Source organism: Moschus berezovskii, chromosome 11 (assembly GCF_049115385.1).
Source record: "Moschus berezovskii isolate FMDL1 chromosome 11, NW_MosBer_1.0, whole genome shotgun sequence".
NCBI lineage: Eukaryota > Metazoa > Chordata > Mammalia > Artiodactyla > Moschidae > Moschus > Moschus berezovskii.
This window is the reverse complement of record NC_142470.1, coordinates 38,553,111-38,580,510: the sequence shown is the minus strand read 5'-3', so window position 1 is coordinate 38,580,510 and position 27,400 is coordinate 38,553,111. Positions and strand designations below refer to the sequence as shown.

Below are 27,400 nucleotides of genomic sequence, written 5' to 3'. Positions count from 1 at the left end.
TAGGAGCCAGATATCCTACCAGAAGGAGCTGCTCTGTGTTGATAGTAATGAAGCCTCAGGAGAGGTAGAGGTGGGTCAGATGGGCCCTGGCAGCAGGGGTTCTGAGGCCTAACCACACCCCTGCTCCACCCGAGGATAGTTGTCTAGCCCTATTTTAGTGTCCATGAACCAGTCATTTGTTCCTATTTTTGCCTGAGCTGGTTAGAGTTGGCTTTTTGTTATGTGGAATCAAAAATGCCTACCTACACACTTTTCTTGTCTTCCAAAGATAATGAATTATGAAGAGTTTATAAAGCGATAAAGTGGAAACAACATGCACTTTGGAATAAAGTGAAACATTTTTAATGCTATTTCCAGTAAGATACTTAATCTCAGAGAGACTGTTTATAAAAGGAGTGGTGGCTAAATTCAAATAATGATGAGGACTAAATGAGAAAAATGATCATGTGAGATTGTAAATGAAAATGCCTGGGATGTAACAGGCAAATAGGAAATGTTCCATTCTCTTCTTTTCTCCTTAAAGGCAGGCTTCTATTCTGTGACTTGCAGTATCTCCATTCTGTGATCAATAAATTAGAAAACAGAAACTGAATTTTACCACCTGTTAAGCTTTTTGGAGAGTAAAAAAGGAAACAAAAATCAAGTGAACAAGCAATTACAAGCATTAGTTTGAAACGTCAATCAATATTGCCTTGACACCTGAATCTCTTTTTCCTAGTTCACTATCACCTTAATCTCCCAAAAGGTTTATAATTTTATAATTAGGCCAACACAAGATATAATTTATAAAAACTAGTGACACTGTATTTTATTTGAGAAGAGAATAAAAGGATATGATTGAAACTCTGTCAGGATGATCGTAAACATTTTGCCCTAAGCAAGGTGTTATTAATTTTCCAACATGTTAGTATAAGGTGGAGTGCTGCTGACTTCTTAGAGAATTAGGAAAAGGTTGAAACCAACTCTAAAGGTGAGTCCTTCAGGAAGGTAAGTGAGCTGGTTTTGTTTCTTTAAAAACTCTACCCAGGAATATCATCCAAGTTAAATGAAGACTATACACAGCAGCACCAAAAGGGCTATTTACAAGAAGAGTTTTTCAGAAGAATTCACTTGAATGCACTGAGAAACTGCATCTTAGCTAAGAGTAGTTCACTAAGGAACAGAGCCATCTAAGTGTCTAACTACTATTTAAAGTTGTCAAAGGGTGGGGATGTGCAAATTTAGCAGCAAAAGACTCTTGTTTTGTTTCAAGGGAAAGTGATGGTGGTCAGAGGGGCCAGTTCCAAGGGCTGATCCAAGGGGGGCCGCTGGTCTTGGTACTCTGCCACATGCCCGTTGCGGTGGTGCCCATACTCAAACTTGATTCGAAGCTCACCAATCTTGGATTGGGGGAGAATATCTGGGATCCACTCGATGATGAAAGGTGTTGGCTCCTTTTGATCTGGGGAAGTGTTGCCTGAAGATAAAAAAGAAAAGAAAAAATAATTGATTAGTACAATTCCAAAATAAATTTTCACAAATTTTAAAAGGAAAAAGAGGTTAAAAAAAAAAAAACCTATATGAGAAGGAAAAAAGGGCGGGGGCAACAAGAAAAATCAAGAAAAGTGATTACTGCTCTATCTATCCAAAACAAAATTTCAGGGAACTGTCTGGCCGTCTCAAATAAAATAAGACCCAGCCTTTATGAAAATAGGGCCAAAAGAATCCTAAGAAGAGGCCAGGCTGAGAGGAAAAGATAGCTGGATGAGATGAAAAGGGAGACTAGCAAGAAAAGGTCAAATTTCAAGGAAACCAGAAAGAAACAATTAAAATCCAAATGGTTCTAAAATATATTACAAATCCGTAATAACCACAAGAGTGTTGTACTGGCATATATCTAGTCAGACGAAAAGAACAAAACAGAAAGATCCAAAATGGATACAAAAAGAAGAGGAATTTAAGGTAAGGCCAAAATGGTATTTTCAATTAGCATAAGAAATACAAGTAAGTGTTTCTTATAACACATGGGGTGCATCAACTACATAGTTATCTGGAAGAAGCTAAAAGATGACAGAATCTTACTTCATAACTTACATCAAGATAAAGTCCAGAATATTAAAGATTTAAATGTGAAAAACTCAGGTTAAAGAATGCTGTTGAATAAATATATAAAGTACTAGCAGAATTAACGGAGAAGGCAATGGCAAGCCACTCCAGTACTATTGCCTAGAAAATCCCATGGATGGAGGAGCCTGGTAGGCTGCAGTCCGTGGGGTCGCTAAGGGTCGGACACGACTGAGCGACTTCACTTTCACTTTTCACTTTCCACTTTCACACATTGGAGAAGGAAATGGCAACCCACTCCAGTGTTCTTGCCTGGAGAATCCCAGGGACGGGGGAGCCTGGTGGGCTTCCATCTATGGGGTCACACAGAGTCGGACACGACTGAAGTGACTTAGCAGCAGCAGCAGCAGCAGAATTAAAAATAAGTATATGGTATCACCTCTAAAACATGGAGACAATAAACATAGAAAACATAGTCCATTTAGCAAAAAACAGAAAAAGAGACAGGGGGCTTGCCTGGTGGCTCAGTGGTAAAGATTCTGCCTGTCAATGCTGGAAATGGGTTCAGTCCCTGATCTGGGAAGATCCCACGTGCTGAGGACCAACAAAACCCATGAGCCATAACTACTGAGCCTGTGCTCTGAGCCAGGGAGCTGCAACTACTGAAGCCTGTGCACCCTAGTGCCCATGTTCCGCAACAAGAGAAGCCACTGCAACGAGAAGTCTGCACAGGGCAACTGGAGAGTAGCCCGTGCTTGTCGCGACTAGAGAAAAGCCTGCACCGCAAAGACCCAGCACAGCCAAAAATAATAAATAATAAACCAAGAAGGCAGAAGACCAACTATATTAATTATAATAAAGGGGATATGTTAAAATCAGAGAAAAATAATATAATACTGATAAGAGATTCAACAAGAACAAAGTGTCACAAAAAAGTTAAAAGGGTAGCAATCATCAGAAAAATGTAAAACAAAGCTGGTGTCACTGTTGTAATATTGAATAAAGACAAAGGCAAATATTATTTTTAAATTGAATTGTTGCTATAGGCTGAATCTATATTCTCTAAAATTTCTCCCTAATATTATTGCATCCTCCCAAAATTCATAAATTGAAAACCAAATCCCCAATGTGACAGTACTTGGAGGCGGGGGGCCTTTGGGAGTTGATTAGGTCATGAGGGAAGAGCCCTGATGAGTGAGATTGAATGCCCTTATTTAAGACCCCAGAGACATCTATGTCCTTTCTGAAATGTGAGGACACAGAGAGAAGGCTGCTGATGGCTATCTTTGAACCAGGATGCAGGCCCTCATCAGACATCGAATCTGTAGGAATCTTGGACTTCCCACCCTGCAGAACTGTGAGAACTAAATATCTGTTGTTTGTAAGTCACCCAGTTTACAGTATTCAGTTGCTGCTGCTGCTGCTGTCGCTTCAGTTGTGTCCGACTCTGTGCAACCCCATAGACGGCAACCCACCAGGCTCCTCCGTCCCTGGGATTCTCCAGGCAAGAACACTGGAGTGGGTTGCCATTTCCTTCTCCAATGCATGAAAGTGAAAAGTGAAAGTGAACTTGCTCAGTCGTGTCCAACTCTTAGCGACCCCACGGACCCCAGCCTACCAGGCTCCTCCGTCCATGAGATTTTCCAGGCAAGAGTACTGGAGTGGGGTGCCATTGCCTTCTCCGAGTATTCTGTTACAACAGTCCAAATGGACTAAGATAATATATTGACATCTGTCAGTAACTCTAATGTGCCAAAAAACATTGCATTACAATACTTAAAGGCTTTTGCAATATCAGAAAGCATTTCGACAAACAAAACTGTAGTAGGAAATTGTATTAAAACTCTGCTATATAAGTTTTGTAAATCTGAAAGCTATACAAGATTTTATATTGGATAAATAACAACATGTTTGCTGGCACAAATTCATATCATACATTAGGTTAGTGAGAAAATATTTTTAAATTCCTTAAAAAAAATTGAAAAGGCACATCCTCTGAACTCAAAATAATTAATGTAGGAATGGATACTTAAGAAGATAAAAATCGAAAGCCTCAACCAAATAGTAATGTTAAATACAAAGTATTGGTAACACAGAAACTAAACTATGATTATAGGCTATTTAGATATTAATAATAAGAACCTTAAATGTTCCTATTATCAAACATGAATTTTAAAAATTAACTGATAATTCTAAAAGGTATAAAAATTTAAAAGTTCCAAGAAAATGTTAGAAAAAGTTTTTAAAGAGTTCAGAAAGTTTAACAGACAAAAGTGGAAAATAGTTCAAAACATACAAATCATTTTCTATAGAACTATCACCAAGACCCAAAAAAGATAGCCTCCAAAAAGGAAATTGTAGGCAACTAATAACCCTCTTGATGAAAGTGAAAGAGGAGAGTGAACAAGTTGGCTTAAAGCTCAACATTCAGAAAACTAAGATCGTGGCATCCGGTCCCATCACTTCATGGCAAATAGATAGGGAAACAGTGGCTGACTTTATTTTTCTGGGCTCCAAAATCACTGAAGATGGTGATTGCAGCCATGAAATTAAAAGATGCTTACTCCTTAGAAGGAAAGTTATGACCAACCTAGACAGCATATTAAAAAGCAGAGACATTACTTTGCCAACAAGGGTCCGTCTAGTCAAGTTTTTCCGGCGGTCATGTACGGATGTGAGAGTTGGACTATAAAGATGGCTGAGTGTGGAAGAATTGATGCTTTTGAACTGTGGTGTTGGAGAAGACTCTTGAGAGTCCCTTGGACTGCAAGGAGATCCAAACAGTCCATCTTAAAGGAGATCAGTCCTGGGTGTTCATTGGAAGGACTGATGTTGAAGCTGAAACTCCAATACTTTGGCCACCTGATGCGAAGACCTGACTCACTGGAAAAGACCCTGATGCTGGGAAAGATTGAGGGCAGGAGGAAAAGGGGACGACAGAGGATGAGATGGTTGGATGGCATCACTGACTCAATGGACATGGGTTTGGGTGGACTCCGGGAGTTGGTGATGGACAGGGAGGCCTGGCGTGCTGCAGTTCATGGGGTTGGAAAGAGTCTGACAACTGAGCGACTGAACTGAACTGAATACTTATGAATAGATAATAAAAAATCCTAAAGTATTAGCAAATAGAATCTATGTATATATTAAAAGAAAAAAGACCACATAGAATTTATTCCAGAAATGTAAGATTATTTCAATATTAGAAATTGATTCCTAAAATTCATATTGTACATCAACTATACTAAATTTCATTGCACTTGTGTCAGGAGAGTTTATCTTTAGAGGTTTCTCAAAAGATGGTAAAAAGGTATTTAAAAAAATTCAATTCTAGGGAGCTGCCTGGTGGTCTAGTGGTTAGGATTCAGCACTTTCACTGCTGTGGCCCAGGTTCAATTCCTGGTTGGTGAACTACTCCAAGCTGTGTGGCAAGGCCAAAAAATAAATGAATATATATTTTTAAAAAAACTATATTAAAAATCAATTATAGCTCCTAACAAAAATAACTTAATAAACTAAGAATATGATATGCTATTAAACTAATTTTATCTGAAATTAATAATCATATTTTTCCAGAAATGTATTCTATATGAAATACTAATGGCATTCCCCTGAAAAGAGTTCACTGGTCAAATAAATTGGGGGAAATTTAAGTTACATAAAGTTTAATACAAATCTTTATTTCAGGATCTTTTTCATATGCAAATTTATAGGATGAGTTACTAATAAAGATACATTATATTGTAAGACACTACTCACTGCTGCCTCCCTACTCCAATTGTAACATTTTCTGAGATCTGAGTGTATCTTGCAACTAGGGAAGTTTTCATGTGGCAAAATTTCTTTTGCCACCAAAAAAGTTATTACAAAGTTGACTGAACATCTTATATTCAAGGGTCTTCAAATCAAAGAAATACAGTATTAGCATTTTTCAAACTTATCAGATCATGGAACACTTTTCAGAGAATATTTATCACTATCTCTTCTTCAAGACAGTTGGAAAATGCTATGCTGGGGGAGTTTTACTATAGTAAAAACAATAATTTTACTATAATAAAATGAAAATCACAGCTGCTAGTTTTACTATTGTTCATTGTTACTCTTGAAGTTGTAGGTAATTTAACAAGAAAAAGACAATGGTATAAACATTTGATAGGAAACAAATTTGTCATCATTTTTCAAGTGATATAATTAATTTCCCAGAAACCAACAGGTAAACAACTATCATCACTAATAGGAACTCATTAAGGACAGCAATTTGATAGTAATTATACCAAAATCTGGAGAAGGGCATGGCAACCCACTCCAGTATTCTTGCCTGGAAAATCCCATGGACAGAGTAGCCTGGCAGGTTACACAGTCTCTGGGGTTGCAAAGAGTCAGACAGGACTGAAGTGACTTAGCATGCATGCATACCAAAATCAAGAGCTTCCCATACACTGGCAGTAACAAGTTAGACACACATCTTACTCACAATAGTAGCCAAAAATATACTTCAGAGGAGTTTGGCAAAATAATTACAAAATTCTAAATTTCTCCATGACATAGTTCACTGCCCTGAAAGTGCTTATAGCCTAGTTAGTGGAAAGACAGGTGAGTGAGTACTGGATGGCTAGGAGTGAAGGCTCTGACTGCCTGGGGTTGAAGATCAGCCCTACCACTTCACTAGCTGTGTAACTCTGGGCAGGTTACTGTACCTATCTTCACCTCGGTTTATTCATCTGTATATGGGGATCACAGTATCTACCCCTGAGTAGGCTGATAAGCATTAAATGTATTAATCTATGTAAAGCACTTAAAATAACAGCCAGCACAGAGCTCATTAAGTGCATTTTATTGCAGGTGTCATTATTATTAAAATACCTCAGTTAAAAATAGACAAAGCAAAAGCAATTCATCAAATACAAATGACTAACTGAAAATTTTACTTTCATTAATATTTGAGGGTAATGTAAATTAAAAGAATGATAGGATTTTTTTGCCTATCAGATCAACAGAGATTAAAAAAGAGAAACTCTTTCATGCATGGTTATCAAGAGCAAACTGTAGAATTAGTACCATCTTTCTGGAGAGCAGTGTGACAAAAAAAATCAAAAGTCCTAAAAATGTAAATAAACTATGACTCTCCAATTTCACTTTTCTTTTTTTAAATAATTTTATTCATTTCTGGTTGCACTGGATCTTCGTTGCTGTGCAAGGGCTTTCTCTAGTTGTGGTGCTCGGGCTTCTCATTGTTGCGGCTTCTCTTGTTGCAGAGCTCAGGCTCTGGAGTGCGGGCTCAGTAGTTGTGGCACCCAATCTTAGTTGCTTCAAGGCATGTGGAATCTTCCCAGACCAGGAATCAAACCTGTGTCCCCTGCATTGGCAGGCGGGTTCTTTTCCACTGTGTCACCAGGGAAGTCCTCCAATTTAACTTTCAAGAATTTATCCCCCAAAATGTCCTAAATAAGTTAGGAAATAATTAAGGCCATAAAAGGTTTTGCTAAAAGGAAGTTAATTCAAAAAGGAAGCTTTGTTTATAATAGCAAAAAGTTTGATATAACTTAAACTCAGGGTTGATCAGAGGGAGATAATGAATGACTTTTATGTAGCTGTTTAAAAATATATTCACAACAGCCAAAAGATCGAGCAATCCAAGTATCCAGACAGATGAATGGATACACAGTGTAGTCAGTAAATATAATAAAACATTTCTCAGCCTTAGATAGAAAATTTGACATATGCTACAACGTGGATGAACATTGAAGCCATTATGGTACATGAAATAAACCAGTAACAAAAGGACAAAAATTGTATGATTCTAATTCAAGTAGTCAAATTCATACAGACAGAAAGTGGAATGGTAACGGGTTGGGGGAGGCAGGAATGCGGATTAGTATTTAATGGGTACAGTTTCAGTTGAGGAAGATGAAAAACTTTTGGAGAAGAATGGTAGTGATGGTTGCATAACAATGCCAAAGCAATTAATGACAGAAAAATTTTATGGTTAAAAATGGTTAAAATGTTAAGTTTTATTTATATATGTTTTATAATAATAAAAAAGTCTACTAAAATAATGTGAAGACAGACATGGAAAGTTTTTCATGATATATTTTTAAGTGGAAAAAGCTATTTAGATATGATACCATGTTTCAGAAACTTTCTATGCACAGAAGAAAAAAAGAGTGTACACCAAAATCTTAATGGTGATGTCATCTATGGTGGGCGGGATTGTGCTGTGTGCTATCACTTCAGTCATGTCCAACTCTTTGTGACCCCATGGACAGAGGACCCTGGTGGGCTTTTCGCGCAGTCTGCCAGGCTCCTCTGTCCACGGGGTTTTCCAGAGAAGAATACTGGAGTGGGTTGCCATTTCCTCCTCCAGGAGATCTTCCCGTCTTCTCTCTTAACGTCTCCTGCATTGGCAGGCGGGTTCTTTACCACTAGTGCCACTTGGGAAGCATGGTGGGTGGGATTATCAGTCGTTTTTATTTTTCTCTATGCTCTATAGTGAAATCTATGACTTCTGTATAATGAACAGGTATTACTTCTCTAATTTTATTTTAAAAGCAGTGGCTCAAATAAAACAACACATCTTATCCCATGACTGCCTTTACAAAATGTACGAATGTGTCTTCTTTGCCTACGGTCAAGACCCAAAGTCCAGGACAGCATAATACACACAGGTGACCTTCAAAGAAAGGTGTGCTACTGAAACCACCAATTTACTTACCAACTTTGAGAAAAGTTTTTAGTTCCAAGGGTCGCAGCACTGGCTGCTTTTCTATGCGCCCGTAGGTTTCTGCTATGCTCTCTACTTCTACTTTAGGACATTTAAACAGCTCATAAGTCCCATCTCGGTTCTGGATAAAACTCCGGGTGATTTCCAAAGGCATCTGGATATGGAGACAATACCAAGAAAAGTGAGAAAGGAAAACCTTTACAAGTAGACAAACAGTGGATGACAGTAGGCTTTTTTTTTTTTTTAAATAAATGGTACAAAGCACAATGCCATAAACATTAACAGTTAAAATTTCACCAAATGAAAAAAATACTATAGAATACACAGTTGCAAAAAGCTACATTAAGTTATTTTACAACTGCCTCAAGTTGCAAGAAGAAAAAAAACCCAATGTCATACCTAAGTTATCCCTCTCTCAAAATAATGCCATTTATATTATAAACCACAAGCTCCCCATCAAAAGACGGGAACTGCTTTTGTTAATTCATATATATATATATATATATGACTATATCACTTTGCTATACACCTGAAACGAGCATAACACTGTAAATAAAATATAGTACAATATAAAATAAAAATTAGTAACAGATCTTTGGGGCTTTACACTGAGTTAGAGTTCCTATCAGAGGGATAACAGCACCACAGCCGCACTGGATCCTCCTAAAGGAGGCACACGAATGACTGGGTTACAAGAGTTACAGGAATGAGAGCTGCTCACTTCCCAGAAACTACAGCTCACAGAAAGCCAACAAAGGCACGAGATACACACCATTTACTTATGAATGTGTAAAACTCAAGAAAGTCCACATCACTCCTACATGTCGAAAGTGCCTCAGAATTCACACAATACCAACTTTCTCATGGTTCTGGTTAAATGACATATACCAGTTTATCACAAATGGCAAAATCTGTAACTCTGGTCAAAGTTTTAAAAGATTACTTAAGAATAGTTTCCTGTATTTCTATGCCACCTTTATAGTTCTGGTTTCTCATTTCTTAATTAGTAATTTCAGTATGCATGTTCTATCCCAGGCTAATTTATACACTTCTGGAAGGAAAGGCCTCTTAAATCCATAGGGTGTTGAGGTAGGGAGCCCCCAACCATGTCAGATTCATTTCACATATGATAATATACATGTTTCAATCCATTCTCCCAAATTATCCCTTAACAAAATTCTAGCAATCAGAATTATCCCTTAACAAAAATCCTTAACAAAATTCTAGCAATCAGAATCCAACAACATATTAAAAAGATCATACATCATGACCAAGTGGGCTTTATCCCAGGAATGCAAGGATTCTTCAATATCTGCAAATCAATCAATGTAATACACCCACATTAACAAATTGAAAAATAAAAACCGTATGATTATTTCAATAGATGCAGAGAAAGCCTTTGACAAAATTCAACATCCATTTATGATCAAAACCCTCCAGAAGGCGGGAATAGAAGGGACATTCCTCAATGTAATAAAAGCTATATATGACAAACCCACAGCAAACATTATCCTCAATGGTGAAAAATTGAAAGTGTTTCCCCTAAAGTCAGGAACAAGACAAGGGTGCCCACTCTCACCATTACTATTCAACATAGTTTTGGAAGTTTTGGCCACAGCAATCAGAGCAGAAAAAGACATAAAAGGAATTCAAATAGGAAAAGAAGAAGTAAAACGCTCACTGTTTGCAGATGACATGATCCTCTACACAGAAAACCCTAAAGACTCTACCAGAAAATTACTAGAGCTAATCAATGAATATAGAAAAGTTGCAGGATATAAAATCAACACACAGAAATCCCTTGCATTCCTATACACTAATAATGAGAAAATAGAAAGAGAAATTAAGGAAACAATTCCATCCACCGTTGCAATGAAAAGAATAAAATACTTAGGAATATATCTACCTAAAGAAACAAAAGACCTATATATAGAAAACTATAAAACATTGGTGAAAGAAATCAGAGAGGACACTAATAGATGGAGAAACATACCATGTTCATGGATTGGAAGAATAAATATTGTGAAAATGAATATATTACCTAAAGTAATTTATAAGTTCAGTGCAATCCCTATCAAGCTACCAATGGTGTTTTTCACAGAGCTAGAACAAATAATTTCACAATTTGTATGGAAATACAAAAATCCTCGCATAGCCAAAGCAATCTTGAGAAAGAAGAATGGAACTGGGGAAATCAACCTGCCAGACTTCAGGCTCTACTACAAAGCCACAGTCATCAAGACAGTATGGTACTGGCATAAAGACAGAAATATAGATCAATGGAACAAAATAGAAAGCCCAGAGATAAATCCACACACCTATGGACACCTTATCTTTGACAAGGGAGGCAAGAATATTCAATGGAGAAAAGACAATCTCTTTAACAAGTGGTGCTGGGAAAACTGGTCAACCACTTGTAAAAGAATGAAACTAGAACACTCCCTAACACCATACACAAAAATAAAAAACTCAAAATGGATTAAAGATCTAAATGTAAGACCAGAGACAGTAGGTTTTATGCATTCTTTCAAGTGCACTCAAAACTTTTCCTTGTATTTTCAAGTAATTTTTTTCAACAATTCTGCCTTTTCTCCTATATATTGTTCATGGCTTTCCCTTTTTTTCTATAACTTTAATTTGAACTCCTGCCAAACCCTAGTAAACTGAACCCCTAATACTTTCATGGCTACATAACTGCTGCTGGCACAGATCTGCTCTAAAGTCATTTTATTCCTTCCTCACTGCTCTGCTGGTAGCAGTCTTCTCCTAAAAACTCTACCGACAACACCTATAGCTCATGTCTTGTGTTCTTCCACCATCCTTGGCACTGAGTCAGACAAAACCTGAACTGAATTTTATCTTTGCCACTAAACAGCAGGCTGAGCTTCCCACAGCCTGTTTCTCATCTGCAAAACACAGTCCATACCAAGTCACGGCTGTGAGCTGGAATGGGGTGATATAGGTAAGTGACGTACAACAGACAGAAGCTCAGCGACTTGACTTTACTCTGGGTTGTTTCGGTGCCTCCCTGCACATCATGTGTTTCTTTCTGTGACATCCTGCATTTAAAGAAGTTCCTCCATTGTCTGCAGGGCTAACATAACTCTTTCCTAGTGTTCACATGTAAGTTCTACAGATACCAATTTATTATTTTTCTGAACATAACAATGCCGTGCAATCAAGCTAATCTTAATGTATTAAATCACATGATGTTGAGTTTTCCACAATATTTCATTAGGGAAAATCCTCAAGTTTTTAGGATCTGCTTGAAAAAAATGTTTAAAAATGTCTAATACTATCCCTGTAGAAAGGAACGCAAACTAAGAATCATTTCTCTAATGAGAACTCAACTGCAGTTTGGAGAGGGACACTAAATTGTGCTGGACCTACTGACTTCACAAGTAGCATATCATCTCAAATTATACATATACTTCCCAGGTGCCTGCCAGTTAATCTAGGGCTCACCACAGATAGTAGAGGAGCATTATTTAATTCACAAGAAAAAGCATCCTTGTTTTCTCATCCCAAAGAAAAAAGGATGCTCCAATTTAAAAAAGAATAGAACCTCAGGTTCCAGTGAATACCTATTAAAATCAGTTGGAACCATAAAGTCACGAATCTTCCTGAATAATCTCTTAGGATGAATAAAAGGAATTCTCTGTAGTGTCCGTAACTCAACAAGCTGGTGCTTCCTGCACTTGCTTTTCTCTCTTCCCCACTCTGCCCTCCCAGTGTTGTAGAAATCAGCTCTTACCTCTGGGGTATCTAAGATTTGTTTAACCTGCAGGATATTCGTGATATGCCAGGTATACTTGGAAAAGGTTCCCAGTGGCAAGGCATCTTTGCGAACAAAAGCTTTAAGGTAAAAAAAGGGGACAAAATTAGACTACTGAAAAATAATAGCATTACCTGTGCTAATTTGTCATTTTAGTTTCTAGCGAGTTCAGTGAAGTGATATATGTGCCTTATAGAATCTTGCCCTCTAAAAAAGAAATCCTGGGCTTTCCTGGTGGCTCAGTGGTAAAGAATCCTCCTGCCAATGCAGAAGACATGGGTTCAATCCCTGGTTCCAGAAGATCCCACATGCTCTGGAGCAACTAAGACCATGTGCTACAACTACTGAGCCTATGCTCTAGAGCCTCGGAGCTGCAAAAGCCCAAGCACTCTACAGCCCATGGTCAGCAACAAGGGAAGCCACTGCTATGAGACACCTGTACAATGTAACTAGAGAGTAGACCCTGTTCTCTACAACTAGAGAAAAGCCCACAAGCAGCAAGGAAGATCCAGCACAGCCAAAAAAAAAAAAAAAGAAATCCTATTTTTTCTTTTTTGGCTGTGCTGCATGGCTTGCAGGCTCTTAGTTACCTGACCAGGGATCAAACTCAGGCCCTGGCACTGAAAGCACTGAGTCCTAATCACTGGACCACCAGGGAAATTTCTAAAAAAGGAATTCTAGAAGCAAATCTATAAACAGGGTTTTGGCAAAATGTGGTGAACCAAATTATATGGATTTTTGCTACATGAAGTATCTGATGCTTCCTTGAGATACTAATTTTGGGCATCTTAGAAATTTCTTTCTTTGTTTCATAAAACTACAGACACAAGACTCCATTATAAAACAGCTTCTTACAACTTTAGATACATCAGAGGTCAAATCAGAGTCCTTAAAATAATTACATGAAGTTTAAACCTTGCTCACTCAGTTGCCAATCTATTAACCTGCCTCTGGATTATAAAGGAGTTCCACTGAAGGGCCTAAAAATATCTAAGGGATGGGTTAAAATTAATATATTAGACCTAAAATGTAAATGGGAAGAATCAACATTGTCTCAAACGTTAGAGAGAGAAGATGTAAAGTTGGGAGATTTTTATGGCCCTAAACAGAGTGATTCACAGTATGTACCATTTAAAGTGAAAGTGAAAGTGTTAGTTGCTCTGCTGCTGCTAAGTCACTTCAGTCGTGTCCAACTTTGTGTGACCCCATAGATGGAAGCCCACCAGGCTCCCCTGTCCTTGGGATTCTCCAGGCAAGAACACTGGAGTGGGTTGCCATTTCCTTCTCCAATGTGTGAAAGTGAAAAGTGAAAGTAAAGTCGCTCAGTCGTGTCCGACCCTTAGCGACCCCATGGACTGCAGCCTACCAGGCTCCTCCATCCATAGGATTTTCTAGGCAATAGTACTGGAGTGGCTTGCCATTGCCTTCTAAGTTGCTCAGTTGTGTCCAATTCTGTGATCCCATGGACTGTAGCCTGCCAGGCCACTCAGAATTCTCCAGAATTAAACTTCAGTCCCTATTATATCATCAAATAACAATTTACTGAAGAAACAGCTCTGATTTCCAGCTATAGACACTCTTGGGCTATTTGCCCCTGGGCAATCTTTTCTTCCTCCTTTTTTCTCCCTCATTTTCCTATACTACCTAATAAGTATCTTGAGATCTCTAGTAGAAATATATTATATAAAATCAAGAAATAAGTACCAGAATACTGTAATGGTAAAATGTACCAAGCCTGAGAATCACTCCAAAAAGAAAATCTCCCTTCATCCAAAATCAGGAATCGTGAAAAACAAGTTTTAGTAGTTTGACACATAATGTAATATGCTTCCAAGAAGCCAGCCCAAATAACAACTGGAGCTTGCAATGCTTTTGGTGAAACTGGCTCATATCTAGAAAATACCCAGCTTCTTGGTGGGCACCATCATTGCCCTTCATTGGTGGTTCTTTTATCAAGTTGCTTTCTGAATCTTTCCATCAACTCTTACTAGAATAAGCATGAGGCCTTTGAAGTGATCATTATTCTAAGAGCTGATGGGCTAAGGCTTCATGCTCTGAGCATGTAACTAGAAGACCTAATCCTGCAAATCATGCAGTTTTTCCCAAACATAATTCTGTAAGGTCCAGACATCTACGGCTATTTCTAAAGAAACATCTCGTACCTGTGGTAGAGTTGGGAAGCCGTTTCTTTGCGCTGCCGATGGATATTCTCTGTTGTAGGGCATCAAAAAAGGACTGAGGAATGTGGAAAACCAGTGGCTCTGGTTTGCCTACAGGAAATAAGAAGAACTCATTTAAAGAAACACAAGTGGGCTTTCTGGTGTGGAGTGAAAAGTGGAGGACATGGAACTGATAAACAGTAATAACTCAAAATACCACTGAGATTTCTTTATACAGAGGCAAAAACGAGGTTTGATGGACCTTTATGAGTCTAGCACTGTCACTTGCCCTACTCCTGATCCCTTGCAATTATAACCGATTCTTGTCATCTACCAAAAATAACTTTTCTAGTCCTCAGTTTTGTAAACACCACCACAGCACAGGCTTCTTCCTTTAAAGAGGACATGAAATGAGATGAGAACATTGAGGCTGAGTTGAGAAGGTAAACTTGATTCACTCCTGCTCACTCTCCCAGGCACTTGCTGCTTGCATTCATGCTCTCAGATGGCCAGAACAGTGAATGCCAGAGACTGAAAAGTTAGGACATTTTATTTAATAAGTATCAGTCTTCTCTCTGATCTGAAGGTAGGAAAACTGTTTGAAAATACTTAACAAACTTCTTTAAAAAAAACTTGCAAAACACTAGGTCAACAAAACGTCAACAGAAAGAGTGTTCAGGGGAGAGGTTGAAAAAATTCAGAGTTTTTCTTACTAACTCTGCCCAAGGGTCAAGCTCCAACAGAGCAAAAACATCCAGAACCAAGTGGATTAACAGGTAACTTCCACCTCCCTGGATGCAACTTAAAGAGCAGTTCTTAAAGACAGTTCAGATACCTTTTTAAAATAAAGATCAAACCAAGAAAAAGAAAACGTTTTCTGGAATATTATATTTTACATCCTTTCAATTGATTTTACCTGCTTAATTGAATGTTAGAATGTCAATAACAAAACTGTCATTGCTTTTGAGCCACTATAATATTAATATAGGGGCTTCCCTGGTGGCTCAGATGGTAAAGAATCTGCCTGCAACTTGGAAGACCTGGGTTTAATCCCTGGGTTGGGAAGATCCCCTGGAGGAGGGAATGGCTGTCACTTCAGTATTCTTACCTGGAGAAGTCCATGGACAGAGGAGCCTGGTGGGCTACAGTCCACAGGGTCACAAAACGTCGGACACGACTGAGCGACTAACACACTTTTGAATATTAATATATATGTGGTTGATTTTATTTTTATCCATGTGGCATGACTTGCAGGATCTTACTTCCCCAACCAGGGATTGAACTTTCACCCTCAGCCGTGAAAGTGCGATGTCCTAACCACTGGACCACCAAGGAATTCCCATATAGGCAATTTAGAGAAGTCACTGAAGAAAGGAATTTTAAAGTCTTTCATCTTGAAATTAGATTATAGGCTACATGCAAAGATCATTATGACTCTAAAAGTGCTAACTCACCAGAACTCAGCTGATGGGATGCTAGGGTTTAGGTTTATAAATTAATCTTGAAAAACCCTTGTAAAAGACACAGAATCACAGTGCTAGAGGGAGCTGATGGTGACTTTGACAAAGGTGGTGGTAATAGAGATGGTGAGAGGGTGGTATAAGGAATGGGATGAAAAAGGGCCATAGTTTACAGCTTACATTATTGTCAATGTTCTATTTTATGTTTTGGGAGGTGGGTTAGTAGGTATTTATTGTATTATTTCAAACACTATATAAATAAATGAAATTTTAAAAGAAAAGAAAAACAGACTCTCTTTTTAACCTTCCCTAGTTTTTTTTTAATGATCTTTTATCTTTGCAGCATGCAAAATCTTTAGTTGCAGCATGTGGGATCTAGTTCCCTGACCAGGGATCAAACCCAGGCCTCCTGCACTGGGATGGTGTAGTCTTAGCCAATAGACTACCAGGGAAATCCCTAAACTTCCCTAGTTTATTTTGTTTTTCTAAAAGTAACTTCTAAAATTTTATTTCTGAATAAATTTTATTTATTCTGAACCAAGGTAAATAAAACTAAGCATGTATTTCAACACCTCCATTCTTGTTCCTTTCTTCACCATGAAGCTACAACTGCTTCAACCCTTCAACTCATCTCCTCCTCCTGAGTGTCTGCTGTTGGGCTACTATTCCCTTTGGGGTGCTTTGTATTTAAAATGATATTCATAAACTTCAACATATTCAGCAAAGAAGATCAAAATGTTATGAGGTTTGTAAATAATGCCATGAGGAGTGTTTGAAGACCTGAGATGTATCACCTGGAAAAGAGAAGACCTGTCATGCAAACCAATGGGTGTGTGCAGCAGCAGGGACTGTTACTTGAAAACAGGAACAGACTTACTCCATGTGGCTGGAGTGCAGACCAAAACCAACAGGAGTATTATTAGCAAACATTTTCATTTAGTACGAGGAAGACCTTCCTCACAGTTCTCACTGTCCAACAATGTTATGAGCTGCCTCAGAAAGGAGTGAGCTGCTCACCACTGCACAAAACCTGAAAACCATCCATCAAGGATGCTTTTCAGGCAATGGGCAAGGCCTGGTGGATAGTCCACTTCTGAAATTGCTGAGGTTCTATGAGGCTATCATGATCAACCGGAATCCAGCTTGTGTTCTCCAATCTTCCTTAGCATATCTGTGCTACGTGCTGCACTTAGTCGCTCAGTTATGTCTGATTCTTTTTGACCCCATGGACTGTAGCCCACCAGGCTCCTCGGACCATGAGGATTCTCCAGGCAAGAATGCTGGAGTGTGTTGCCACGCCCTCCTCCAGAGGATCTTCCCAATCCAGGGATCAAACCCAGGTCTCCTACATTGCAGGCAGATTCTTTACCATCTGAGCCACTAGGGAAGCCCTTAGCATATCCATGTAATTTTATATAACTATCTTAGTCTCACGTTTAGATTTTTTTCCATACTTTTTTCCTCCCATGCTTTAAGTTTGAGGGTTTAGAATGACCTTCTAAGGCTTGTTATCTCCCTCGTCAAATACACACCCACGAACACCCTAAGACCAAAGCTGTCTACTTTTACTCATTATTTGCTGTGGTTTTTCTTTTCCATCACCAAATTCAATTTTGTTCGTTCTGCATTTTAATTATGTGATTATTCCTTTATTTCATTTAGATTTCTACCCTCTTGTGGTCCAGTGCCCTCTACTCTGAAGCCCAATTACTTTTTTTTTTCAAAACAGAGTAGAGCTATACACAATCACTTTAATTTCTCTGACTTTCAGCAACAGCGCTGTTAGATGACCAATACTTACCATCAAACTGATAGTGCATCGTCTGATGGATGCGTTCTGTGACACTGGCCAGCCAGTCTTGGAAGGATAAGGTCACTTGTGCCTCGTCTAACAGCTGACCACAGGCTAGGAAAAAAAAAAAAACAACTCTTCATTAATTTTTATCTTTTCTTACAGAATTTAACAGTTAATGAACTCTGAAAAGGCTAAGGAGTTTATACTATATAAAAGAGCTGCTGCTGCTGCTGCTAAGTTGCTTCAGTTGTGTCCAACTCTGTGCAACCCCATAGACAGCAGCCCACCAGGCTCCCCCCTGTCCCTGGGATCCTCCAGGTAAGAACACTGGAGTGGGTTGCCATTTCCTTCTCCAATGCATGAAAGTAAAAAGTGAAAGTGAAGTCGCTCAGTCATGTCCAACTTAGTGACCCCATGGACTGCAGCCCACCAGGCTCCTCCGTCCATGGGATTTTCCAGGCAAGAGTACTGGAGTGGGGTGCCATTGCCTTCTCCAATATAAAAGAGCAACAAGCTGAAATTCAATGACAGTAGGTAAATTAAGTGAAATGGAATACTGCAGGGATTTTCTTTTTAAAAATCCATCTTAAAAAAAAAATCCGTCTAGAGAAAGAAAAAAAAAAAAGAAATAGAAAGCTCTGAGAGACTAATGGGTTTAAGATTATTAACCACAGAAAGTCTGCAGTCTTTCAACATCAAACTGCAAACTGAAGAATGGTTGGTTTAGAGCCATTAATTGACCAGATTCCTGATGAGTATGTCTATATACTGACCTACCGTTCCATTTCTTCTCCTGAAATGTCTTCACGTGTCTGAAGTATATATCCCCTTTTATAAAGATGTAAAGATGCCAAAACTACTATTTATTTAAAATTAAAATTCTCATAGGTAAAAGCTCTAATGATAAGCTGGATTAAAAGCTATTTTCTTTCTTCTTTGTATCAAAGTGACACTTTTGTTTACTTCCTGACCTTCTACAAACATTTGTTCTTGGAATGTGTAAGTTCTTAATCAGTTAGTTAATTGAGATTTGGTCTTGTACTATTTGCTGACATGACTGAAGTGATTTAGCATGCACACATACATGCACCATCTGCTATTGATGTATTTATTGGTGTTGTCTTCAAAACCAGAGTGTGAGTGTAGGGATGACGTCTAATTTTTAATCACCCAGCCAAATTATATGAGAGTTAAGAAGACATTGATCCCCAAACATACAGGCTTAACTCTTCCACACAGAAAAATGATACATATATATATATATATATATATATGTGTGTGTGTGTGTGTAAATTTATAAGTTATGTTCAAATCAAGTCATTCTTTCTCAAAAATTCAGAATGATAGTCCTGCTACTGCCTTTCAGTGTTTTCAAATTTCACTAATTTTGTATTTCTTAACAAATATTTATCATTGTATAACTGTAAAATATGTTTCTTCTTCAGTTTTGAACCACCCATACCAACTGCATGTGGGTACAAAAAAATATTCTACAAAATCCATGATGCTAAAGCATGTCAGTAATTTTTGTTGCATTTGTTATTTAAAAGACAATTTGGTTGTGAGCCTGTTTTGAGGCAGTGGGAGGGATAGCACAGATCTTAGCCTCGGTGCCTGCTATTGTTTATCTAGGGGGACAACATGCAACGTTTCATGTGATTATATTGCTCTGGGTGTATTTAGGATAATTTTCTATCTCTTTACCCTATTCGGGGAAGGGACACTTACCCTGCCTTTTTAATGAAGAAGCAACCACAGGCTTTTTCAGGCCACTTTTCCTTAGATTACTGCTCACTGCATCTGGAGGTAGCAGGGAACTGTTCGTCTGTGTACCTAAGCCACAATCATCACAGTGTTTAATAAGATGTTTGCAGAGTATAAATCAATTCAACATTAATTTCTGAAGTCTAAAATGTATAAAAAGTCTATGCTAATTTCTATATTAGCTTAGCTTCAGTTTCTAAAAGGAATTAGCATTAGCTTTTATATATAACATTTAAAGTGTCTTACACTCTTTACAGGAAGTTGGTGGGGGGACTAGGAGTGAAAGGAAGAAAAGAAATTAGCCCTTTGTTCCACCTCTCAGACAATCGCTATCAATTTTCTGGTGAAGTAGCATCCATTTTCTTTTTTATAAATAGTTTATTTTGCTGGTTTTGTGATTTTAAGGGCCTGTAATTACATCCGCCTTCATGGATCACTGCCTTGCTGTGGCAAAGGGGCTTGCATAACTCAATGAAGCTATGAGCCATGCTGTGCAGGGCCACCAAAGACCAATGGGTCAAAGTGGAGAGTTCTGACAAAATGTGTTCCACTGGAGGAGGGAACGGCAAACCATTCCAGTATTCTTTCTGTGAGAACCCCACAACTGCACAAAAAGGCAAAAAGATAAGACAACGAAATATGAGCTCCACCCATCTCGCTCCCCACCACCCCTGAGGTCCGAAAGTGTCCCCTATGCTACTGGGGAAAAGTGGAGGGCAATCACTAATAGCTCCAGAAAGAATGAAACAGCTGGGCCAAAGCAGAAATGATGCTCAGTTGTGGATGTGACTGGTGATGGAAGTAAGTCTGATGCTGTAAAGAACAGTAATGCATAGGAACCTGAAATTTTAGGTCCATGAATCAAGGTAAGTTGGACGTGGTCAAGCAGAAGACGGCAAGAGTGTTGAACATCAACATTTTAGGAATCAGTGAATTAAAATGGACGGGAATGGGCAAATTTAATTCGGATGACCATTATATCTACTACTGTGGGCAAGAATCCCATAGAAGAAATGCAGTAGCCCTCATAATCATTGAAACTGTCTGAAATGCAGTACTTGGGTGCAGTCTCACAAATGACAGAATAATCTTGGTTTGTTTCCAAGGCAAATCATTTAATATCACAGTAATCCAAGTCTATACCACTACCACTGACACTGAAGAAGCTAAAGTTGACCAGTTCTATGAAGACTTATCAGACCTTCTAGGACTAACACCAAAAAAAAAGATGTCCTATTCATTATAGGGGATTGGAATGCAAAAATAGGAGGTTAAGAGATACCTGAAGTAACAAGCCAGTTTGGTCTTCAGAGTACAAAATGAAGCAAGGCAAAGGCTAACAGAATTCTGCCAAGAGAATGCACTGGTCACAGCAAACACCCTTTTCCTACAACAAAGAGATGACTTTACACATGGACATCACCAGGCGGTCAATACTGAAATCAGATTGATCACATTCTTTGCAGCTGAAGATGGAGAAGCTCTATACAGTCAGCAAAAACAAGACCTGGAGCTGAATGTGGCTCAAATAGCAAAATTTGCTCCTTATAGCAAAATTCAAGCATAAACTAAAGAGAGCAGAGAAAACCACTAGGCCATTCAGTGAAGTCGCTTAGTCGTGTCTGACTCTTTGCGACCCCATGGACTGTAGCCTACCAGGCTCCTTGGTCCATGGGGTTCTCCAGGCAAGAATACTGGAGTGGGTTGCCATTTCCTTCTCCAGAGGATCTTTCTGAACCAGGGATCAAACCCAGGTCTCCCGCATTGTAGGCAGATGCTTTTACTGTCAAATTTCCTGTAATTATACAGTAGAGGTGATGAATAGATTCAAGAAATTGGTTCTGGTAAACAGAGTGCCTGAAGAACTATGGACGGAAGTTTGTAATACTGTACAGGAGGCATGGACCGAAACCATCTGCAAGAAAAAGAAATGCAAAAAGGCAAAGTGGTTGTCTGAGGAGGCCTTACATATAGCTGAGGAAAGAGAACCGAAAAGCAAGGGAGAAAGGGAAAGGTATACTCAACTGAACGCAAAGTTCCAGAGAATAGCAAGGAGAAACAAGAAGTGAAAGTGAAATCACTCAGTCATGTCTGACTCTTTGTGACCCCATGGACTATACAGTCCACGGAATTCTCCAGGCCAGAATACTAGAGTGGGTAGCCTTTCCCTTCTCCAGGGGATCTTCCTAACCCAGGGATCAAACCCAGGTCTCCCACATTGTAGGCGGATTCTTCAGCAACTGAGCCACAAGGGAAGCCCAAGAAGCCTTTCCCTTCTCCAGCGGATCTTCCCGACCCAGGAATCGAACCAGAGTTTCCTGCACTGCAGATTATTCTTTACCAGCTGAGCTATTAGGGAAGCACACAGAGAAACAAGAAGGCCTTCTTCAATGAACAATGCAAAGAAACAGAGGAAAACAACAGAATGGGAAAAGATTTGAGATCTCTTCAAGAAAACTGGAGATATCAAAGGCACATTTCCTGCAAAGATGGGCACAACAAAGGACAAAAATGGTCTGGAACTAATAGAAGCAGAAGAGATCAATAAAAGATGGCAAGAATACACAGAACAACTGTAAAAAAAAGATTTTATTGACCCAGATAACCATGATGGTGTGGTCACTCACCTAGAGCCATACATCCCAGAGTGTGCAGTCAAGTGGGCCTTAGGAAGCACTGCTGCCAATAAAACTAGTGGAGGTCATGGAATTTTAGCACAGCTACTTAAAATCCTGAAAGATGATGCTATTAAAGTGCTGCACTCAATATGTCAGCAAATTTAGAAAACTTAGCAGTGGCCACAGGACTAGAAAAGGTCAATTTTCATCCCAGTGCCAAATAAGGGCAGTACTAAAGAATGTTCAAGCTACCAGACAATTGCACTTACATGCTAGTAAGGTTATGCTCAAAATCCTTCAAGCTAGGCTTTAGCAGTACTTGAATCAAGAACTTCTAGATGTACAAGCTGGGTTTAGACAAGGCAGAGGAACCAGAGATCAAATTGCCAACATTTGCTGGATCACAGAGAAAGTAAGGGAATTCTAGAAAAACATCTTCTTCTGCTTCATTGACTACACTAAAGCCTTTGATTGTGTAGATCATAACAAACTATGGAAAGCCCTTAAAGAGATGGGTATACCAGACCATCTTACCTGCCTCCTGAAAAACCTATATGCCAGTCAAGAGCAACAGTTAGAACCTTACATGGAACAACTGAATGGTTCAAAATTGAGAAAGGAGTACAACAAGGCTGTATATTGTCACTGTGTTTATTTAACTTATATGCAGAGTACATCATGTGAAATGCAGGGCTGGATGAGTTGCAAGCTGGAATCAAGACTGCTAGGAGATAGAGAAGGAAATGGCAATCCACTCCAAAATTCTTGCCTGGAGAATCCCAGGGACAGGGGAGCCTGGTGAGCTGCCGTCTATGGGGTCACACAGAGTTGGACAAGACTGAAGCGACTTAGCAGCAACAGCAGCAGCAGGGCCCCATTATCCCCCTAGGTTGTCAGCTCGGTGCTGTTCCCAACTGTCCTTCACGGAGTCACTGAGGTGGTTAGAAAAAGACAGACACATGGTTCTAGAGATTCTGGGTGGGATGGACTGGGCCTAGGGTCTGGGTCACCCTAGCCTGGAGCTAGGGCTGAAAACCACTAGAGTAAATGCTGCCTTTATCTGCTGCTGTGTAACTCCAAAAGTGAAACCCACAGATCCTCCACAGACTTATTCTGGGACTGTAAACTAACACTTTCTAGATGAGTTTGACTTGAATGCTTCTCATAGGCATTTATAAAGAGGAATCAGACTTAAAAAGATGACCCCCCCCCAAAAAAAAAGACTGCTAGGAGAAATATCAACAACCTCAGATATACAGATGATACCACCCTAATGGCAGAAAGTGAAGAGGAATTAAAGAGCCTCTTGATGAGGGTGAAAGAGGAGAGTGAAAAAGCCGGCTTAAAACTCAGTATTGAAAAAATGAAGATCAGGGCATCTGGTTCCATCACTTCATGGCAAATAGAAGGGGAAACAGTGGAAACAGTGACAGATTTCCTCTTCTTGGGCTCCAAAATCACTGTGGATGGTGACTGTGGATGGTGACTGCAGCCATGAAATTAGAAGATGACTGCTTCTTGGAAGGAAAGTTATGACAAACCTGGACACTGTACTAAAAAGCAAAGACATCACTTTGCTGACAAAGGTCCTTATAGTCAAAGCTATGGTCTTTCCAGTAATAGTCAAAGCTATGGTCTTTCCAGTAGTCATGTAGAGATGTGAAAGTTTTACCAGAAAGAAGGATGGGTGCTGAAGAATTTATGCTTTTGAAACTGTGATGCTGGAGAAGACTCTTGAGAGTCCCTTGGACAGCAAGGAGATCAAACCAGTCCATCCTAAAGGAAATCAACCCTGAATACTCATTGGAAGGACAGATGCTGAATCTGAGGCTCTAATACTTTGGCTACCTGACATGAACAGTGGACTCATTGGAAAAGACCCTAATGCTGAGGAAGATTGAAGGCAGAAGTAGAAGAGGGCGACAGATGATGAGAAGGCTGGATGGCATCACCAATTCAATGGACATGAACTTGGGGAAACTCCAAGAGAAGGTGATGGACAAGGAGGCCTGGCAAACTGCAGTCCATGGGGTCGCAAAGAGTCCAACAACAACAATTACACCAGGATTACCAGATTTAGCAAAAAAAAATTTTTTTAATTTCAAACAATTTATTATTGTAAATGCGTTCCAAAGATTACATGGGAAATACTTACACCAAAAAAATTATTCACTGTTTGTATGAAATTCAAATTGAATTGAGTATTCTGTACTTTATCTGGCTACCTGAGTGATCTAACATTTCTACAAACTCCTTACAGTCATTTTTAAAGGCTGCCTGGAATTCTATCAAGTGGTTTGTTTAACTATCCCCAGTGGTTGGCCCTTAGTTGCTTCTAACTTTTCATTACTATAAACAAATATCCAATGATCATCTCTGGACAAAATGTTTTTCCTATAGCAAGGATTATGTCCTTTAAAAAAGGTTATTTAAAAGTAGAATTACTGAGTTACAGGGTATAATTTTTTTTTTTTAATTTCAAGTTTTCTGGGGAAAAACTCATAAGTAAACATTTAACCACAATCTCTGCTCTATATTGCTGCCAGAATTCTCTCTCAAAAACACAGAAATAACCAATACGCTGTCTCTCCATCTTTCTCCAACTTCCCAGCACCTAAACTATGCACAACTACTTGACCCACCTCCAGCAACACGCCCTCTATGGATAGAAACATTTTTCAAGGTTCTTAACAAATACTGCAAACTACTTTTACAAATGACTAAAACAACTTACACCACATTAGCCACGATGAAGAGGCCAATTTGCCTGTGGCCTCATCACGTAAAAAAACCTTTGCTTATCACATAAAAAAAAATTAAAAACTTGTTTTAATTTTGTATTTATAAAACATTTGCATTTCTCTTTTCACTAGTGAATCTGGAGTTTGGTCCACATGTGCAGACCAGGTAATGTTTTCCTTTCATTCAGAGTCTAGGTCTTTTAACACTTATCAACTATGATACTTTAGCATTTTCACATTGATTTATATGAGTCCTTAACTGACACTGATATATTTGAATTAAAAAAGAAAAAAATACACATATAATGTCACCTGCTGAAAATGCAGGAAACAAACTATATTTCTAAATTATCATGGAAAATATAATTAAACACTCTCACAAATTTTTAAACAAACATCTATCAATGAAAACTTCATAAGTCTACCCTAAGGCAGATTAAGGTGTAAAACTAGTCTGAAAGTGATTCAGGGATGAACAAACATATCAATAATACAAGCAGAGTTTGAGTGGATCTTATACTTGGCCAATAGAACCAACTCTTAGCTTGACAAAGAATTATCAATAAGCGTAAAAGTTTTTTCAGAAAACAACAACTACATTACCTCTTGTGTTTGCTGAGATTCAGTGAAACATATAAAACACAGTATCTAAAGGTCATACCACCACCAAACAAATGAAACAGCTTCTCACCAGATACTTCCTCCTTTTTCCTCTTCTTTGGCTTAGAGGCAGTAGACTCACAAGCTGACACTGGTGATTCTGAATGGCAACCTAACTGGGGCACAATAACCTCCTTTAGACCTAAAATATAACAAATTTCTGAATTATTAATACTATCTATGAATAACTATGGATCCCAACCTAGAGAAAAATTAATTTCTAAAAAATCTAAATCCCCAAAACAAATTATAGCATGACTTCCTGTTTTAAAATCAGTTCCTTTAAAGAACTCCCCAAACATATGTTCTTGTTCATGGGCCATTAATATGATAAAAGACTCTACAGAGAAACGTAAAAAATTTGGGAGTTGCTGCAGCTAAAGATCATTCAGAAATGAAAATAAAAGCACAAGATGAAAATGTTAAAAATAACCTAAGTCTTGCTGTAGAAACTTTAAAAGATTTTTTGAGCAAGGTATTAGTTTTCCCCATCTTCAGATAAGAAACAAGCAAGCGAGACAAAATAGAAGGTACTTTTTGTTTGTTCTTTGTTTTTACTAACATAGGGCATCTGTAGAAAAGTAAAAAATCAAAGCAAAGCTAACTTTGCTTGATTCGTTGTCTCAGTGAAAATGCCCAAGTTTCTTGATCATTAATTTCAACCAAACAACCAACCTTCATGCAAGTGTGCTGACTGGAATTAAAAGAAGGAATGCTTTTCTTTGGATTTACCTAGCAACTGCTTCTGAAGGTTGCTAGGACAATCTCCAAATGCCATCAGTGGGACTCTTTCATTGCCATTTTAGAAAAACAGAATAAATGTGTCAACCACACCACCTACCGCTGGAATCAAAGTTTAGGAAATCTGAGAATTCCTGAGCCAATGTCTCGTCACTGGCAAAGGCACAGATGCAAGCAAAGAAATGAATGCATCTCTGGACCGCCTCATCCTTGGAAGCATTTGACTTGTGTGACTTTAGAGTCTGGCAGGAGCAGAAGAAACGGCGTTCAGGCAAGCTTTTGGCACCGATTTTCTGCACAAAGGATGTATGTAAATACCCCAAACTATGCTTCTGGCTTGCTTTGCATTTCACCACCAAAATGTTTTTAGTAATCCTCTGTACAAGGGGACCTGTGGGTTCCGTGGCCAACTGCCAGATGGTTTGCTTGGTTTCTTGGGAGGCCTGCATGGCATTCAGGACCGAGCTCTTTAGAGTCAGAGGGGTGGCCTCTGCCTGGCAGTTCACTGCCAGCTTGATGTGCTGGCACTGGTTCTCCACAACGCCCTGGGTGGCAGCTTTCAGGCATGAGGGGACATAACACCGGCCAGAGCTCAGCTGAGTGATGATGGTCCCGTCCACTGTCTGGATGGTCGTCTCTGAAACACCTAGCTCCACAAAGCATCGGTAATCGGGGCCCCGGTCTCTTTGCCGCACTGAGTAGACTTGCAGATCGGAGCCTGTGATGATTTTGACAGCTTCAACACTAGGCTGCTTCCGGGCACCGTACCGGAAAATGGTTCCACATGTCTTATTCTTACAGCTCAGTCCCCGGGTTCCATTGTATGTGCCACATCGGGGACACTTTCTGATCCCCCTCAATGTGGCCTTCCCCAAATCAGATAAGAAAGCTGGAACTTTGGTCCTTAGAGAGTTTGGTTCCAT

The 27,400-nt window shown here is 39.0% G+C and overlaps 1 protein-coding gene across 1 annotated transcript; it reads right to left on the bottom strand.

Annotated features, from left to right (window-relative positions):
- Positions 1-417: 417 nt before the first annotated feature.
- On the bottom strand, positions 418-27,400 carry C11H2orf42 (chromosome 11 C2orf42 homolog). The gene is made up of 8 exons (XM_055401243.2): positions 26,578-27,400; positions 25,768-25,878; positions 19,682-19,786; positions 17,960-18,064; positions 14,702-14,809; positions 12,519-12,619; positions 8,756-8,918; positions 418-1,456 (listed from the first exon to the last, which is right to left on the bottom strand). Exons 1-8 carry the CDS (start codon positions 27,398-27,400, stop codon positions 1,248-1,250), a joined length of 1,725 nt encoding a protein of 574 aa, XP_055257218.1. The 3' UTR covers positions 418-1,247.